General features: G+C 39.2%; 1 protein-coding gene across 1 annotated transcript; it reads right to left on the bottom strand.

Moving 5' to 3' along the window:
• Positions 1–271: 271 nt before the first annotated feature.
• ETFDH (electron transfer flavoprotein dehydrogenase) lies at positions 272–19,851 on the bottom strand. The gene is made up of 13 exons (XM_054633100.2): positions 19,722–19,851; positions 17,650–17,796; positions 17,006–17,235; positions 16,074–16,155; positions 15,697–15,815; positions 15,312–15,389; positions 12,638–12,784; positions 10,749–10,889; positions 8,693–8,836; positions 3,653–3,821; positions 1,748–1,930; positions 1,186–1,407; positions 272–878 (listed from the first exon to the last, which is right to left on the bottom strand). Exons 1-13 carry the CDS (start codon positions 19,753–19,755, stop codon positions 715–717), a joined length of 1,860 nt encoding a protein of 619 aa, XP_054489075.1. The 5' UTR covers positions 19,756–19,851; the 3' UTR covers positions 272–714.
• Positions 19,852–19,858: the final 7 nt, after the last annotated feature.

Genomic DNA, 19,858 nt, shown 5'->3' with positions numbered 1-19,858 from the left:
CTAATGTATAAAGCAATGGTGGTTTTCACAGCTTAATAGTGCTTCCTGAGCAGCTTGGTTTCACATGAAGAGAATGTAGGCATTTTCACAGTTCCTATTAGAGCAGGCCTGATGTCTAACAGCATTTTTATTCCTTACATAGAATGAAGATGCAGATTTTTTTTTTAGAACCACTTTACAAGAGGTATTCCCTGTTATCATCATCAGAAAAAAAAAAAAACAACCCACCCCAAACTGAAAATTTGATGTAAAATGTAACACTTTAAAGCAGTGACAATTTTCTAGACTGATTTATTTCCCTGACTGCCAGGTATGATTACATGTAAATCACTCCATCTAGAGAGAGAAAATACTTTTTTAAAGGTGGGTACTAAATTATTCCACCATAATACGCACAGTTCTTTCTGGATATGGCTCCTGCTATCACTGAACTTCAGCAGTAAATCCAAGATCCAAAGCTCCTTTGTCAGTCCTGATAAGAACTTTTGCCTGCCATACAGCTCCTGTAAAGAAGTGCTATTAAATAAGGCTAGGGTTTAACCAGAAGGCACTAACTTTGTATTTAATGCAACAGTCAAATGTAAAATTCAGAATGGCACATTAGTCTCAAACTCTTTTAACATTCAAGTCAGTGCTGTACATTAATTATGCTGCAGCATAAAATACTCCAACATATTTGTTGGTGATCAGAAGTCACTGAATTGATCTGTTAGTTTACATTCCATTATAAGCTGGTCCTCCTCCACCTTCAGGTACTACCCAGTTAATGTTCTGACTTGGGTCTTTAATATCACATGTTTTGCAGTGGACACAGTTCTGAGCATTTATTTGCAGCCTTGATCCTTCTCCTGATTCCAGAGGAACATACTCATAGACTCCTGCAAAGACAAGAAGGGAGCTATCACTTTGCTGAACAGCTTCCCCCTGCATGTATATTCTACTTACCAGCAAGTGTAACAAGGGAAGAATATTATTAATGTGACTTAATTCCCTTTTAACACATTTAACAGTTATTTCATCACATAAGTACTGCTAACATGTTTTAAGACCTTCAACTGATCCCCCTTCTTGGAGGAAAATTGGGATGGAATGCTTGAAGTAAGTAGGAGGTCAGGTGGACCCTTCCTGAAGTACTTAGTCTTTCATCTTGCAGAAACAGCTGACGCACACATTTTTGTTACCTACCTGCAGGACAAAACCTTTGCTCCGGTCCATCGAATACAGCCAGATTCCTGCTCACAGGGACGCTGTCATCTTTGAGAGTTAAATGAGGGGGCTGGTCATCTTCATGGTTTGTACCACTTAAAGCCACAGATGACAGGAGATCAAAACTGATTTTTCCATCGGGCTTTGGGTATTCAATAGGGGTGCAGTCTTTGGCTGGCTTGAGCTGAGCATAATCTGGTCCTAAATACATTTTTAATAAATTTCAGTATAGAATTATTGTAATTTGCAGTTACTCAAGGACAATTTAACTAAGCTGTTTTAACTCCCCTTGTCATCAGAATGAAGTACTTCATAAAAGATAGCCTTTTTCACGAGACAAATATCTATACCAAGTTATACTAAACAATGTTTTAATGTCTTAATTTACATTGTGTGGTAGCTGATACGAGGGTCTGCTTCAATTTTATCATCCATTTCTTTTGTACACTTTAAGGCCTCATGACTGGACTGGATGTGCACTAGCCGAAACAGACCAGAAAAGATTGACATACAAATTTAGAATCTTCTTCAGGAGAATTACCTGGATGTTTTAATGTCCATGGTTCCATTCCTCTCAGTATCCAATAAAATATGCCTGTATATATCATTCCTCCATACACACCAAGTACAGTATGGCAGGATGGTCGGATGTTTCTCACTGCATACAGCTCTTTCCACACCCAGGACTTCTTCAGGTTCTCTTCATATTCTTGCACATCAAGTCCTAAGGCAGTACATTACTTGTTAGGTACCTACAGTACATCAAGACTATCCTTGAAATAAAAGAATAAATGCTGAATAAAAGCAACTGCTAGCAATGAAATCAGCAAAATGAGAATTTCAGAATTGTAAGCTAGGAATGTACTAGACAACATATTTCAGCCTCTTGAATCAAGAGATGTGTCCTGTTGGCAGACATGTACTGCTCCTTTGTAGCCTCTATTAAATTAGCCACAAGCAGCATTAAATTGTCTCAAAACTCAGCAAAATATAATCAGACAGGTGGCTCCATTGGAACCTCTGTGGGAAAGCAGCTACTCACTCACAGAACCTGAGTGCTGACCAGGACAGTCCACCTGTGATCCAAAGCCAGGTTTGCAATTCTAATGTCCAGTTCTAAAGCTTTTTCCAAAGAAGTTTTGCAACCTAAGTCTCATTTCAGTAACTACAGCTATGGCCCAACAGATAATGCCAATACTAGATAATTTCTCCCTTTGTAATTAGCACATTCATGAGATGTATTTGACTGCAAACTTTTGATTTAAACTCTTTGTATTCTTTACAAATACTAGACATTTCACACTTGATACATCTACCACAGTGTAAAGTCAAGTAATTATATTTAAAAATAATCATATTCAAATGATTATTTGAGAGCTTTCTCTTCACCACTCTCCATTACTACTGTATAGGAATAAATGCTCTAAATAATGAGTTTTAAGCCCTGTCTACATACAAAAAGCATGCTTCAGTCCATATTTCCCATAAAGTCCATTATCTCTGCAAAGAGAAGGAAGTGGGCTGTAGCAGTCCAGTCTTGACAAGACTGGAAAACAGCATATAAAACCTGTCCATAATCATACAGGAGTGGCACACTACCCACCAACAGTGTTTATAGCTTCAGATGGATTCTAAGCATTTTAGCATGTCTAGCTGAAGTTTTAATTGTTCAGCACACCTTCTGTGTATGGTGTGTTTCAGCTGAATGAGAGCTCATTAGGCCTCAATCCACCAGTACAGAGAGAAGATTTCTAAAATAATCATCATGTGGCACCTAGATATAGTCTGAGCTCCAGAGTGACCAAAATTCTAGTTCTCTCACTCTCCCTACAGATTTTATTAACAGATTTAAGGGGACAACTAAGGCTTAAACAAATCACTACAAGGTGGTCAGGACCAAGTGATTACTACAATGTGCTTGTATTATGTATAAAATAAAATACACGTATTCTCAAACTGAGACAACTAAAAGATTAAAAGACAGAAAAAAGGACTGGATGAAAACAGGATCCTAACAACAGTAAGAGCAAATTTGAAAAATCTCATGCTGTTTTGCTTCATCTAATCTATTCCCTTTTTTTTTCTTGTTTCAGCAGGCTTTCAGTAACACTTTCTGAATCATAAAGCACTACTTTTTATTGTGTTTGTAGGAACAAAACTATTCTTGTTTACTTACACAGGAAGCATAAGTTTACTTTTCAGATGGTTATTAGAGCTTCTAGCAGTAAGATCAATACTTACGAATAACAGCAAATATTCATTTCTTTAATAAATAATTTGACATTATCAATAGTAAATAAACAATAAAATATATTTTAAACACACCCATTTCATGACTTATTCACATTTCCAACTAATTCATTCAGCCTGATTAATTACTGCTGTTAGTTGGTGGTGGTTCTAATTGAACACAAGGTAATTACAAATCAAAGTAAAATGATCTTACCTATTGTCTTTGATTGGAGATTTTCATTGGTTAATCGACTAAAAATGGCTTCTGAAGCCAACATGCCACTTTTCATTGCAGTATGTGTTCCTTTGATCTTGGGAACATTCAAGAGTCCAGGACTGCAACCAATTAATAATCCACCTGGGAAGGTGAGTTTGGGTATTGACTGAAAGGAAAACAGAAAGAAAGGTTTTGTTCTTGTTTGGTTTTGTTTGTTGAAGTGAAAATAACATTCTGAAATTAAACTGGCATAAGGCTTGAGTGTCCTTTCCCTTTTCAGACTTGGCACATGTACTCTCTAAACATACACCAGTTATTCCACTTACTCGTGGAATTTGAGCATAGTATGCACATTGGAATACAGACACTTTACTTGTGCTGAATATGAAAGTGATATTTTCCTTATATCCTCTCCACAGCTGCCTTATCTGCAGCAAAACTCCAGTAGTGTCACCCACCGATAGGTGTTCCTCCTTCAAGCTCAAGTAAATTTTTTTAAAATTAAAAACCCAAACTCCCATCTGCTTCCCTGATTTCCACACAGAGAGTTGTACTCATCTCACCTCACAGGGCTGTATTCCACAAATCTTTTTCTGTGAAACTGCACAATGCTATCATGCCTGCCCCCCATCTCCTTATTTTAGAAGTTGCTCACAGCCAGCAAATATATTTTGGTGGAAAATCACCATCTTACTCCCATTCTGTGAGCATAATGTCATAGAGTATGGTCAACTCACAAACCTAACACAGCCAAGATGATTTGGTCAGGTCAATAGTATTAATATACTACATTATACACCTATATTGACTAAGGAATACCTCAGCTATCAAGGTGATTAAGATTTTACACTGGAAACAGCTTCGAAGTGCAGACTGACTGCAGAACTTTGAGCAGAAAGCTCTGATCAAAGCCTAAGTCACAAATTGCTGAAGTTTTGAACATACCCTTCTTCCTAAAGTCTTTAGTGCTGAGTAGCACATCTTAATCTAGCATCCTGCTTTTATTAAAACTGTCTGAAAGAATTAATTTTGCAGTAACCTAAATACTAAACAAGTAGTTGAATTTCATGAAAAATGTCAAAAAAATGTATCCCTTGGAATTTAGGGTAACCCAAATCAAAAGTTTTGTTTCTTCTGCTTGTTCAATTGTTACCTCTTTACTAGTCATCCAGGACTGCTTACTTTTGTATAGTCATATAGCAATCACTAAAAAGTTATATTACACAGCATTTCCTCTGTGTTTTGTGCAATTTGTTTAATCAGAGACCTAGTGATTTGGTTCACAGAAAAGGTAATTCAGGCTGAAAACACAACTACAACTTACTTTTCTGGGAAAAGAAGTTTCAAGTTCAACTACATAACACTATTTCAAAGAGATTAAGTATGTGGGATGTTCTCTCTCTTTTCTCAGAAAACAGCCATCCTATGTTATCTATTAGGATTCAATGGTGCAGCACTGACAAAAGCATAGAAAGACTTCTTGACTGACTCTGAATTGCATAGGAAGATGGTGATCAAGTACTTTTCTTCTGCAAACACTGTTTCATGTAATATGCACAGTGACCCACCATACTGCTAAAGAATAAATGAGATTAAGGATGAGTCATGTAACACAAAAGGTAGCACATACTGCAGCTTTGGTAGTAATTCTCATTATTAGTACTATGGCACTTGGTGCCTGCTTTCATAGTCAATGGAAGAAACACATCATGCCTCTGAGATACAGAAACAAAACATGACTGTTTTAGAGAAGGGGAGACACCTGCTCCCTGCAGAGTCTTTCCTGCTGGCAGACAGGAAACCTCATGTTCTTCCTCCCCTTAGCTCCAGACCAGGGCTTAAAATCTGTTAAGTGAGTCTAATGTGTGACACTTAAATGAGTTGTCAGGTTTTCCCCCCCCGATATTCATAGCATACACTGCTTAATAACTGCAACACCTTTTTCTCCACAAAACTCTTAAACCTTTCAAAAGCTTTTGATAAAATAGAGACAAAATAGAGAGTGAATGGGAATTTAGGTGCTTTGTTTGGCAGTTTTAATAAATATTATAAATAGTAGCTACAGAGATTAAGTTACTAAACTCTCATCCTTCTTCCACAGACATTAAAAAACACATGCACTCTCTCTCCTCCTTCAACTCTGTGCTAAAGATTGAAGATCATGGTCATTAGGTTATCTATAACAAAAAAGCTGAAGTTGGTGGTAACTCTATACACCTATTTGATGCAATTCTGTTACCAAAATCAAAAACTGGAGCTATGGAATGACTTACATAAGAAAATATTCCTGGACTACAGTGATACAAATGAGTCACACTGCTACAGTTATTAATCAAAGCAACACATGCAAAAGAAGAGCTAATCTTAAAACTCTTCCTAAGTGAATCATCAATAAAGCTTTTTTTTACTGAAGCCATGTATTAAAAAAAGTCTTTTAGAAGAGTGACTTCATAATCACCTAATCAAATCTATCTACAGGAAATTAAAAAAACCCACCAAAAAGCCAATGAAGCAAAACATGCTTTTATATTAGGAACAATGGAAAGTAAGGGACATATTGGTTTAAATCCAACAAAGATGTTCAAAGATGAGGCAGAGATGTGCAAGATATGTAGTTCTACTACGTAACTTAGCACAATGTCTGTAAGTGACTTAAAAATACTGTATTTTTTCAGCTATAGGTTTTGAGTATAAGGAGGGTGCAACTAAAGTCACACTCTGGCTACTTCACCAAAGCCAGAAATTCAATGACTATGTGTGATAGAGAAACCAGGGCACAGGGTGGAAAAAGAAGCCCCTCTTGCATAAAAGTCTAGATTAGAACATCTTGGTATTTTCCAGGGTGTCTGTGCTAATAGTGGAGTGGCAATGGTTTTTGAAATAAGCCAGTAACACAGCTGTGTTACAATGTGATATGACATATTTCCACTGCAGAGTGGACAAAATCAACGCTCAGATTGATTAAATGTGCAGCATGGGTGTAATCAAGAAGCTGCTTCCTGAACTCACATGACTCACTGCCAGGAATGCACACTGGGGTCAAAGCCTAACTCCACATGACTGTGACAAGAGTGAAGCTGTGATGAAATTCTGCTTGTATTGCAAGAACCTCGTGAAGCCACGTTTATACTGAGAAGAGGTTCAAAAAGGAAAGGCAAAGTAGTCAGAGGGCAGAGTGGCATGGCCCCACATGCTGCAGATCATGGACACTCAGGCTAGTTTTAAGGGCCAAACTGAAAGGAGCATCTGGAAGATGGATCTGGGTGTACAGAACATACTGCCACACCCTGTGTTTCAAGATGAGAAGCTAACAGGTTGAATGTACTTTAAAACTGTTAAATATAAACTCCAGACCATTTTTTTGCAGGCTTTTCCAGCCCTTTCAACGGACCTTAGTCAGAAAGGTCAGTATTTAAAGGGAAATGTATCAATTAGAAAGTCTTGAGTAATACATATTCAAAATTTCACCTTTTGCACTACTTAAGTTAACAAAATGAACAAAGTATTCCACCTCCCAAGAAAGCAGAAATTCAAAGTTGAGCATAAAAGAAACTCAAGGTATTTGTACTTGAAGAGGTAAAGATTTACCTGCCAAACTACATTACAGTTTCAGCATCAATAGTGACTTAAGGTTAAGCACTGAAAAGGAGTTCTTTTTGCTGGGATAAATAAGTAATTTGGAAGACCCCAAAAGAACAGATCAGTGGTACTACCCTGTCTTCCCCAAGATTCCAGGCAAAACAAAAGATATATGGCATCTTTGCTGCTGAACATTCTTGACTGCAATATAAATTCCACTTCACTGGCTGCTCATAGCTTGGACAAACACTCTGCTGGGTAAAATCTCTGGATGTCTGGGCTCAGAGAATGTTGGTGAGTGGAGTTACATCCAGTTGGCAGCCAGCCACTAGCAGGATTCTGCAGGGCTCAGTACTGGGGCCAGACCTGGCTAATATCTTTATCAATGACCTGGACACGGGGATTGAGTGAACCCTCAGTCAGTCTGCAGGCAGCACAAAGATGGGTGGGAATGCTGAGGGATCTGGACAGGATGGTTCTATGGACCAAGGCTGATTATACTGACATCCAGTAAGGCAAAGTGCTGTGTCCTGTCCTTGGGTTACAACAGCTCCATGCAGTGCCTTAGGCCAAGGGCAGAGACTGGAAAACTGCCCAGCAAAAAGGACATGGGGAGTCCTGCCAGCTGAACATGAGCCAGCATGTGCCCAGGTGGCCAAGAAGGCCAATGGCATCCTAGCTTGGATCACAAATAGTGTGACCAGCAGGACCAGAGCAGTGATTATTTCCCTGTAGTCAGCACTGGTGATGTTGTATCTTGAACCCTTTGCCCAGTTTAGGGCCCCTCACAAGACATAGAAATGCTGGAGTGTGTCTAGGGAAGGGCAATGGAGTTTATGAAGAGCCTGGAGCTCAGGTCTTATGAGAAGTAGCTGAGGGAGCTGGGGGTGTTTAACCTGGAGAAAAGGAGGCTCAGGGGGAACCTTACTGCTCTCTACAACCACCTGAAAGGAGGGTGCACACTGAGGTGAGGGTCAGTCTCTTCTCACAAGTGGCAGGAAGAGAGGAAAGGGGCTCAAGTTGTGCCAGAGGAGGTTTAGATTGGATATTAGGAAAAATATCTTCACAGGAAGGGTTGTCAAGCACTTGCACAAGCTGCCCAGTGAAGTGGTTGAGTTGCCATGCCTGGATAAGATATATAGATGTGGCACTTGGGGATATGGTTTAGTGGTGGACTTGGCAGTGGTGGACTAGTTATTGGACTAAATGTTGTAAATGGTCTTTTCCAATCTAAATGTTTCTATGATTCTGTATTTCATTTAGAAAGTAAAGCGAGTATGTCAGAAGATTTTCAGTATACAGAGCCTAAGACTAGCTAATCTCAGCAGCCAGTACCCAGCAAGACAAAAAGCTTTTCTGTCCAGCAAAAGATTTGGTATAGCATGCAAACCAAATCTACAGCAGTAAATTTATGGCTATAGAAAATTCAAAGATTAAAGCTTTGTGAAAAAAAATTACCTGGATACCACCTTCATTTAACGCTCTGGCACCATAAGCAATCCTTGTTCCACCTTCCAAAGTAGGCTGTACACTAGGATGATGCTTCCACCTCTGAAATTCTCTAAATGGATTCAAATAGGGATTTTGATAATCTAAACCAACCTTAAAAAAGGAAAAAAGTGCACATCAATAAAAACAAGGTATGAAATTTCAACAAAAATTTGAAATCAAAGCAATTGCATATTACCACATCCAGTCTTTAAATCTATTTTATTCTAAAGCAACCTCAGGAGCATTCTACTTAATCTACTGCCAAAAATATATTTTATTAATGGTACAGCAGGAGCAAATCTAAAAATTTGCTGCTACAAGTCTGCTCTTGTCCCCACCTGAAATATGGAAAATATTTAATTGCATTGTAACCTCCCTTCAGCTGTCTTTGGTACAAAAAGAATTAAATTAAGCATGATTTAATGGGTGGGATAAGCAGCAAAACTTGTTTTAAATTTGCATTTCATACCTCTGCCCAAAAAAAACTGAAAGAGGTAAACAATTATTTTTTGATTGTTATGTCCTTGTTATGTCTCATACTTTAAACAGTTCTTCAAATTGTTTAGTACTCAATTATAATTTCCAATTAGGTGAACCATTGTAATAAAGCACAGGGGAGCAATGATGAAAGCAGAAAATGGGGTAAAATTGATTGCCAGTGGGCTGGATGCTCAGGATACTTATACATTTGAGAATTTGACCAAATATATACTCTGCATTTCCCATCTTTAAGATATTCTTAAAAAGAATTCTCTTGCTGAATTTTTCTCTTTTGAGAAAGGGATTATTTCTGGTTCCTGTGAGCTTTATTGGAGATAAGTAACAAAATACATCATGAGTCAGCAGCAAGTGCTTGCATCTGCGTTGCTGACAAGACAAAATTAATGAACAAGTTCCAAAATTAGGGTAAAATAACCCTACTACAAGAATCATCTCAGACTGAAATAGGTATAAAGTTCAAAGACAAAAAAGTGATTGTGTGTTCACACAGAAGTTGATTTTTTCCTCTCTGGAGAGAATATGAATGTTACTGATTACCTACCATTCTCTGCAAGATTCAGAGCTCTCAGCCCTTCTAAAATCAAACAGAAATTGAGTATCTACTGTATGTACTTATTAATTCCAATATTGAAAATCTGTACAGGATAAGTATGCGTGTCTGAGAAAACGAATGAATTTTTTTCAATGCTTCTTACAAAACAGTTAGACAAAAATAGAATTTTTCCACACAGTCTGTAATCGTTTTGAAATCTAGGAGACAGAAGTGTCAGCTCAGTCCTATGCTGCTGAAAGTCCAATTTGTATGCTTGGGTCTTACAACATCTGTGTTGAAGCACGTGCACAGGGTAAATAGTGAATTTTTCATTTTGAACTGTAGGTGATAGAATTTCCAGTCCCTGCTCCGTGCATCACCTGGCTGCCAGAATGACACCAGACTACCTCTAGAGATCTCACACTTCTGATAAGTGGCAATAAGCAGGAAGAAGCTGCCTGCCCAATTCAGAAAGGCAGTTGCTAAAGAGGGCAATGCCAACAGGGGTCGAGAATACCAAAACCAAAGTGAAGAGCTCAGAAATGAAAGGGACATTGCTAGTAGCATTGCAGTGCTTCCATTTTAGACACTTCTCTCAAAAAGTGGAGTTACATACAGGTTTGACACATGGATTAGGAAATGGAACTGTAAAAAGTGCATGTGATTTAGATTTCCTAACTTACAAGAATTTTTTGAGCACAGTTTTGATTAGTCATTTGGTTTTGCCATTACCAAAATTTGCTTTGTTTGCAAAGAAATTATGAATAAGTTTTCTAGCTGGTCTCAATAGAAGACATTGGATTAAAGACAGATTAATATGACAAATTAGCCTTCCCTAGTATGGGCATAACCACACTTCAGATTGAGAAAGGACTAAATTTGGTCTGCTCCTATTCTTGTATTTACATTTTCTTAATAAATCAGAGAAAAGAAACTGCATAAAATGAAGATCAAACAACATGTAAGAATGACAAAACTAACTTCACTTACCACAAATCCAAGAGCAACTAAAGGCTCAGGCTCATTTAAGTGATAAAGAAAGGATCCTCCATACGTATGTCTGTCTAATGGCCAGCCTACAGTATGTTCCACTCTTCCTGGTTTCCATTTTGTTTTATCAATAGTCCATAACTGAAATGAGGATGACCAAAAAATTACTTCAGATTGCAAAGTAATGGCCTTGCAATAATATATTAAGAGACAAACACACAATTACATATAGGAGAAACTTAATTTACTCCTATGAGCAATGCAAAAATTCATACAGCAAAATACCAACTGTTCAGTATAGTTTTTTGGATTACTATTTAAGGTTTTCCCAATACCTCTCTTAAAATGCTGTGTATCAGAAAATGTGACTGAGACTCCAGTACTACACCCGAAATTTTCATTCCAAGATTCCTAATACTAGTGACTTTGACAGATACTTCTGCCACAGAATGCAATGCTTATGTTGACTTTTTTCTTTGAAAGTATTACTTTTTCATATGATTCTATGAATTATCTTCTCAGTTTTTCAAGGTCAGGACAAAGCAATATGCCTGAGTTGATCTAAATATTTTCTGTCAAACAAATTGTCCTGTCTCTGCTGTCTTCTACACGTTTTCAGTGCTCCACTGACCCATGGTGAACTCAGAGAAGCATTTTCATGTTTTCAAGATTGAGTCAATTTTCTGCTCATTTCACAAAACATCTTTGCACCATGGAGGTACATGCCAGGCACAGTCTAATGACAGGAGGGCAGTTGAGCACCATAGATCAGCTCAAGCATTGAGAGCACACCTACAATAATGTTCCAGTTTAGATTAAAGAGCACGTTTTTGAGTGGGACTTCTGATTCCTCCCTCTTACTGTGTTTTGACTCACATCATACAGCAGCCAAGGCATGAACTGGATTCATTCAATGTGAAACTCAAAGACAGGGTCCTAAAAGTCCATCTAAAACATTCCAGTCATGAAAGGGCACTCAGTCCATGGGACCAGATGACAGCTAGTCCAAAGTAAAAATAAACCTGAGGCGTGCATAGTATGGACAACAGCTCCTCAGCACCAACTACTTCAGACCCACTGCTACTGGACTGCACTATTTGCTAAAGCAGACAGTCTCAACTGGAAGTAAGGGACCTCTACAGGAAAACCCTTCTTTAATGACAATTTCAGTATTAGAGACTGTAACTAAGATTATGTCATATTTACAGAATGGTTATTCTCTACAGAGTGTAAACTAATCATTTAACTAGTACGTGCTTACAGCTACAAAATATTTAAGTAATTCTGTTACAGTCAAAACTCTGAACATATTCTAAAATAATACAGCTCTTTTTCATGAGTGATATTTCCTGAGTATAGAATATTTTAAAAAGGAAACCTCCCAATTTTATATGCCCAATGAAGGGAGTTTTTTTTTAAAGAAAGGCTCATCCAGAAGGTGCTTCAGAGACCACAACTCATCATCTGAAACAGCTCTCCTCTCTCCCTTTTTACTAACATACAGAAAAGCCCACAGCAAGTATTTTCTTCCTTCCTCATGTACTAAAGCCCCCCCAAAAGTAGGCAGCACAAATTCCTTCCTTGTTTAGCAGATACACAGAAAACAGATATCACAAGTGACTGTAATTTGAAAATGTTAACAGAGCAGATTCACAGGTACCTCTAGTTATAACAGATACAAGAGAAGCAGCAGCTGAAGTAGAACAGTCACAACATTCAGAGAACATCTGCTCTGATCAGCCTCAGAACAGCAAAGATTCTGAATTTTCAAAGTGTAACTCAAATTCTTTAATTCTTACGTCTTACAAAAATTAGCTAGAAAGCAAACAGAATCTACCTTTAAAGTCTTATGCTATTTTCTCTAATTGTTAAAATGATGCAAATGGTACCTCTTTCAATCCAATGCCATAGCTCTGGGGTTGACAATTCTCCCTTAGATTGTATCTTTTGTACAGCTGTTTGGCTAGATGTCCATGACAACCTTCAGCAAAGACTGTGACTTTAGCATGGAGTTCCAAGCCTCTTTCAAAGGTAGCCTGCAAAAGCACAGCATTTCATCAGCAATTAGGTCTGTGCCACACCAAACTCACAGCAAGAAAATGCAGAGTAATAAAGTGATTTTACACTACTTGGTGACACAGCTCAGACACTACAGACCATTGCAAATTATGGCTCTAGTTCAGTTGTCTTTTCCACCCAACCATGATGCACCCCTGGCAAGTCTTGGAAGGGGATTCCAGTAGAGCAGCCCCACAGTGAACCGCTATTCATCACTGAAAAAGAGAATCTTTCCAGGTCAGAGAATACTTAAATCAGATCTGCTCCTTCACAAGGTGCAAAGGAACTCTGACAAAGAATCTTTACCTGTAACATCACACTTTAATTTTTGCTCATGAAGTCACATTACATTGTAATGTTTTGTGCCCCAACACAAATGTCATAGACTAGACAGAACTACCATATCTGAAAAACCTGAATCACCCCTGCTCCCAAAAGGACCCATCACATGACATTACCCCAGTCTGGCACGTTAAAACACACAATAAAATTAAACGAAATAAAATACAACTATAAAAAAATTCTAATTAAAAATTCCAACAAGGATTGAGAACCAGGTAAGGGGAATTGGCATACTGCTGTATGAGTACATCACCTGCATCTGTGAGCACACTGGACAAGAATATAGATTATGTTTACAAATTTTTCATAATGTGAAAACCTTGATTTCAGTCAGAAAGTTTGATGTTGAAAAAGACAAGGAAAACAGTTTTGGATTGACCTCATCAACAGTACTCAATTAAACCATCTCGAGGTAAGCCAGCATAGGTTTAAAAGAAGTTTACTGCTTTGGTTTTTAATTGTCTCTCAGGTGCAATCTGCTTGTAACTTACAAATGAAAATGTTCCCTCTAGTTGAGAATTACATTTAAAGAGGAGTCACAGGATTTTGTGAAATTCTTATACTCTTTGAATTTCTGATTGTCAATGTGAACTTGAATTAATTTTACAAAATTCTAAACAAGAGTCACCTCTTGAATATATAGTGTCCACTTTGAAGTAGCTTTATTTAAAAGAAACAAACTACAACTCCACATTGTAAATAATAGAAATTCATTAATTTGAAACATTTCAGTAATGTGACACAGCTGTATTTCACATTTAACAATCTTCTCCAGTATCTACACAAGAATTAATATGCAACTTGCTACGTTTTTTTACCACTGTCATTTTTATTTGGTTGGTGCTGACTGCAAGGTGAATATCTATTCATTAACCACAGACTATTTGATTAGGCTCTGTATAAACATGTTGAAGTTACTCTTGCCTTGGAGGTTATACAAACTACACCTATTTACCTGAGCCTTTATGCACTGGAGGTAGTACCAACTGACAAAACTGACAGCTAAAAAACTTGAATTGAGTGACAGTGCAGTAAAAAAAGCTGCAGTAGAGGCACACTCATTATGTACATGAAAGAAGTTAAGAGATGCGTTCTCCCAGAACAAACGGAGAAAAAAAATGAATCTATCTTTGTTTTGAGGATGTTAAGAAATACATCTAAAATGTTCCTTCCCATCTTAAAACAAACCCAATGAAGCTGCACACGTTACTTGTGCCACCTTCTGGACAAAGCATGCACTGGAAAATGAGAGCTGTCTGTGTGTCTGTCCCCTACAGCAGATAAAAAAAAATTACACTGGAAAAATACATTACTCCTCCACTGGCTTTATTCTCTCAAAACAAGAAAGAGTCTTTTCTTCTCACTCCCTGCCTTAAATGGGGAAAAATAGCCCACACTTTATGTGCAAGTCAATACCTCTTTGAAACTCTAGGAAACCAGAATATAAAACTTTATAAAAAAGGAAAGTAAATGTTAAGGAAAAACTTGTACTCCTAATTTATGTAGTCAAATAATTCTGTGTGAAAGTCGCTCCAAGTAAATCTGAGGTGCCACATTTTCCCAACATATTTTACAGGGAAACAGCAGACTTAGGGCAGGTTCTGGATTCCACTGAACAAAACAAAAATCCAAGTCTGACACCTAGGGCAGATTACTGCATCCTTTTAGATGCAGAAACATGAACAACCAGCATAGAGGCATAAAGGCTCCGTGTGTCTCTTGTCCCAACAAGGTAGACAGACTGTTAGCAAGTGCAACTGTGCCTGTAAATATCAAGGAAACCAAACCAGCCAGAAGTTCACTCTCTTACATGATGCTGGTTACCAGATGGACTAAAACTTTCTATTTCACCTTTGGACTTTTTTTCCAGGAGTTCCTCAAGTTCTTTCTGTTGTTTCCAGATTTCACATATGCCAAAACACCCTTACATAATCTTCTTCAAGACAACTTTTACGAAAAGGCTTTTTCTACTAATCTCAGAAGAATTTTACAATGTTCTGAGACGAGAACACGGGCAATCAATCAAATTTAATAGAGAGGGAAGACAGGTACTGAATTTTACACCTTTTCTTATGCTGCAGCAAGACTACTGATGGCAGTAGAAGCAGATGTACCACAATTTTCATAATTAGACCCCTAGTTATGGGGAAGATAGATACTCACTTTAGGTGCTCCATCCTTCTGAATGCCTACATCATTAGTTGCTATCCCCTTCACGCTACCATCTTCATGAAAAAGTACCTTTGGAAATATTTAAACAAACAAACAAAAAACATTGTAATGAAACTGTACTTTGAATCTATTAATTAAAAGTTCTAAAGCAGAACTTCTAAACACTATGACTTAAATGGTCAAACATGAAGATTATGTATTTATTGATGTATTGTGTGCACTTTGCTGGATCTGAGCCAGGGAACTGAGACAGAGAAACACAGTTTTCACAATACATATCAGTTAAAAGGAATGTTGCACATGTACAAATGATCATGACTGCACTGAAGGGGGTTCCAAAGCCACTGTTCACAAACACACACGATGTCATTAGTACCTCAGCTGCTGCATAGCCTGGATATATCTCAACACCCAAAGCTTCTGCTTGTTCACCTAGCCAACTCACAAGGTGGCCCAGACGTACTATGTAATTTCCATGATTAACCATCGGGAGCCCTAGGCAAAAAAAGACACACACACATATAACACATGGGACACTAAGCAAAATAACCAAAGCTGTCACCTCTACAGCTACTACCTTCAAGCTAGTCTCATGTGTTATCAGAGCCATCACCTACACAGAGTGTATCACTGTAACCTATTATAGTCTACATACACTTGCTGCACTACACCAAATCAAACTTCTTTTGATTCATGGAGAAGTTCAAAAAGACACAGAGGAAGCTGACTCTCTTTTCCCTCACTAAACTTTACCTGGAAGGATTGGCACTGGAATTCTAGATGTCTCTGTTAAAATTCCAAACTTGTCTTCAGTTACAGGAGTATTAAGTGGAGCCTATAAAAAATAAAATAGAAGAAGTAGAGAGTTATGTTTTCTCAGCCAATCCAACAGAAACAACAAAATCAAACAATCAAACTGGCAGTCAAGTACAGGTTTACTACAGCACTTCTTTAGGAAGGCATCACGAGAGAAGATGAAGTATTTTACGAGGCAGTCATGAGGCAAGAATCAACACAACTACTGAGGTTAAAAAAAAAAGGCTTTGCAAATAACATCTATTGTACACAGGCCTGTACTACATCAATATTCTAGACCTTTTTAAAGAAGGCAGCTCAACCTGCAGATTTATCACCATAAGACAAACTAAAGAGTTGACAGCTGACTTCTTGCAGCTCTCAGGTGATAGCAGGCAGCTGACTGCAAGTCAGACAGCTGTTCTGGGACCTCTCTCCTAAAATCATCTTAGGCCTTTGCTACACCAGGGTGTCTGCAAAGAAGTCAGTATCAGTCATCTCCAGGAAGAGCTATTGTACAGATCCAGCACGTCTGTCATTGGTAAGGACCAAACATCTTCCTCCTTTTACACAGGAGCTGGACTTTGCACAAAGGCAGAAAGTGCAGGGCACCCCAGGCTGCACCAGACATATTGTGTATGTGCAGTAGGACTACTGCAGAAAAGAGCAAGGGCCACAGCATAACTGTGTAGACAGAAAACTTTTAGCATTGTTGACCTACAGGAAACAGACTAAAAAGAAGGTGCCCATTTTTGTTTTGTTCCATCAATGTATTTTAAAATGGTACTTATTACCAATGGTACCAGGTACTAACTCATACCTGAATGAGTCAGATATGAAGTTCATTACAATCTAGCACTGAACTTTGGTGTTTACATGCTCATACATACCCCTCGCTCTTTCCAGTCTGGAAAGAGTTCTTCTAAGGCCCTTGGCTCGACACAAGCACCAGACAACGTGTGTGCACCAATCTGAGAAGCCTTTTCCACCAGACACACACGCACTTCTTTGCTGTGCTCAGCAGCCAACTGCTTGAGTCGAATGGCTGCAGAAAGGCCTGCAGGGCCTGCTCCAACAACCACAACATCAGCTTCCTCTGCAAATCTTTCCATGTTTACCCCTTCAATAGAAAAAATGATAATAACATAAGCCAATCTCCAATTTCTTCCAACCTCTCTCTCACTAAAACCAAACCCTCATGGTAAGAACAACTTAAAAAAATCAAGCAGATACATACTGAACAGAACTAAATCTTGTCGTGATAATCGCTAAACCAAAAGCTGCTTGTATATTTTCTTTATTCAAACAAGCATAAAGTTTCTTCTGATATTATAATATAGCACTAAAGATACTCATTATGAGATAGCAAGCAAAAATTTCATTTGAAATATTAGTACTGTATTTAAGCACAGAGAATTTCCATAATGAGAAAAAACCAGCAACACATTTTAATGTCTTTAAGACTCGGCAATGACAATTGTAATAATAATGACAATAATAATAAAGCAGCTTTTAAAGAAGGCAGTGTTTTTACCTTCCCATCGTTTGTCTTTGTCCCGAGGATGAATTGTGTAGTGTGTGGTTATGCGAGGCACAGCGGCAGTGGAGGCACATCGTGAGACACGCAGCGATTGAAGGCAATCCTTCTTTACCAACTTCAGAGCATGAAAGCACTGACGCGCTGCAAAAACCAGAAACAACTTTAGCAAATCAGTAGCTTTTCAAATTTTTCAAAGTTTCAGAGATGCAAGAAGCACAACAAATATGACAGCTTCCCCCTCCCAAAGGCTACCAGGTGATGTGAAGATGAGGAACCATAAACACAGATTTTAAAATTTTCAAGTAAGGAGGATGCTGTGTAATTTTTTATTAGCAGCTTCCCCTTTAAGCATTCTTTACTCAGTACGCAGGCCAGCCATGAATAGCTGACATAGGATAATATACAGAGGTGCCAAACACACTTTAAGTTCTGATTTAATTTTGAACTTCAAAAAGTTTATTTCAAACTGCATTAAAAGTGACCAAACAATGGTAGAAACGGGACATGCAAGTTTAGCTCTGACATCTCAACACCTGTTGAGACACACAGCTTGAGGCTACTAACAGAAGGCAGTTCACCTAAAGTACATGCCATGGTCTGCAGTAAAAGCACAGACCTCAACCCAAGTGTGCTTAGCCAAAGCTAGGAACAGTAGATACAGGTAACCATTACCTTTGCTGCAGATACAGTAATTGTTGTGAAAACAAATTAGAATTTCTGTGTAAGCAAATGGATGGAAAATAAAGTTTTAAATTATCAAACCTATCAGGACTCTTTTCAGAGGGCTATTACATGTCATATTTTCCCTCTTTTAGAAACAAGTAATCAACGTGTGTGATTTGTATTAAAAAAAACTAGTATCATTAGTCTGAAAATGAGTTAGTTAAAAGGTCTGTGAACTAATGTGCCTTCCTTAATATTATTCCTTCCTTAAAGAATTTGCTTTATTAAGGGATGCAGAATACCATCCTTAAAGTGGAGTATTTCTGCAAAATTATATAAGTAAAATCACCAGTGTGCTCCGACTGAAATGTTTAGTTGAGAATGGCAATTGGCAAGGCCAGCACAAGCATCCCGTGTCACAACCCTGCCCGGTGACAATTAGGACAGAGATCTCAACGTGCAAGGTAGAAAGCATTATCCATGTTGGTTCCTTAACAAGAATTCTGTACCTAAGCAACATAACATAAAAGGTGGTATTATCATATCACCTCATGATTCTTAGTTATCCTTTACCTGCAACCAGGCAGGATCTGAGAACAAGTACTCTATAAGGCTGATAATAACTACACTCATATATATATATATATAAAATGAAACTTTAACTTAACTTTCAGGATCTTTTTTATTTGACCATAAGTGATGGGACTAAGAATCACACAGCATATTAAAAAAAACAAACAAAACAAACCAATTCATTTGCACATATGCAAAAGAAGTGAAACTCTGCTCCGAACACCTCTGATAATAGAGGGCAGATTCTTGCCCAGCGAGCGCACAGTGCCTGGGCCACGACTATTGAGAGCTCAGGGACTCGGAAAGCGATGGGAAACGCCTGCACGACCCAGGCAATCCCCAAGGAGAAACTTTGCGGCAGCTTTTCAGTCACAGCTGTCGGGATGCTGTCTCCACAACTACTTCCCAAGTAAGGACACTCGTTCCGCTGCTTTATTTCACCCTTTAAAGCAGATGACACCTAGCGTCCCGCCCATGTTTTTAGGCACCCCGCTGCAGGTGAATAACCCACGTCAATATCACCGAGCCGGGCCGCGGGCAGCGCTCACGCACAGTGCTGTCCTCCGGCCCTCGGGCACACAGAGGCCTCGGGCAGGGGGAGCCCCGGGCAGGGGGAGCCCCGGGCAAGGGGAGCCCCGGGGTCCCGCCCGCCGGCCCTGCTCCGGCCCCGCGCCCGGCCGGACACCGGCGCGACCCAGCCGCGACCTTTGCTCCTCCTCGGCGCCGCGCCAGCCGCCGGCCCCACCCGCCGCGCCGAGCGGCCGCCCCAGCCCAGCCCGCCCCAGCCCGGGCCGAGGCCCCGGGCCCTCCCGCCGGGCCCGGCGCGTTACCTCGGCCGGCGGCCGGGCAGCGGTGGAACAGCATCGCAGCGGGCCCGGCACCGTCCGCTTCCCGCGACCGCCCCGCGCTCACCGCGCCAGCCTCGCCCCGCCGCGCCTGCGCGCCCGGCCACGGCCCCGCCCCGTGC

This window comes from Agelaius phoeniceus, chromosome 4, assembly GCF_051311805.1.
Source record: "Agelaius phoeniceus isolate bAgePho1 chromosome 4, bAgePho1.hap1, whole genome shotgun sequence".
Taxonomy (NCBI): Eukaryota; Metazoa; Chordata; class Aves; order Passeriformes; family Icteridae; genus Agelaius; species Agelaius phoeniceus.
This window is presented reverse-complemented; position numbering and strand designations above follow the sequence as displayed.

Bases quoted from the DNA above. Each gene is read 5' to 3' on its own strand.
- ETFDH (XM_054633100.2), bottom strand. From the start codon at position 19,755: ATGCTGTTCCACCGCTGCCCGGCCGCCGGCCGAG. The intron at 12,785-15,311 runs GTGAGTATCTAT...GTGCTTTTGCAG, and splicing joins AGAAGGATGGAGCACCTAAA to GCTACCTTTGAAAGAGGCTT. The intron at 1,408-1,747 runs GTAATTCTCCTG...AAATGTATTTAG, and splicing joins ATGGACATTAAAACATCCAG to GACCAGATTATGCTCAGCTC.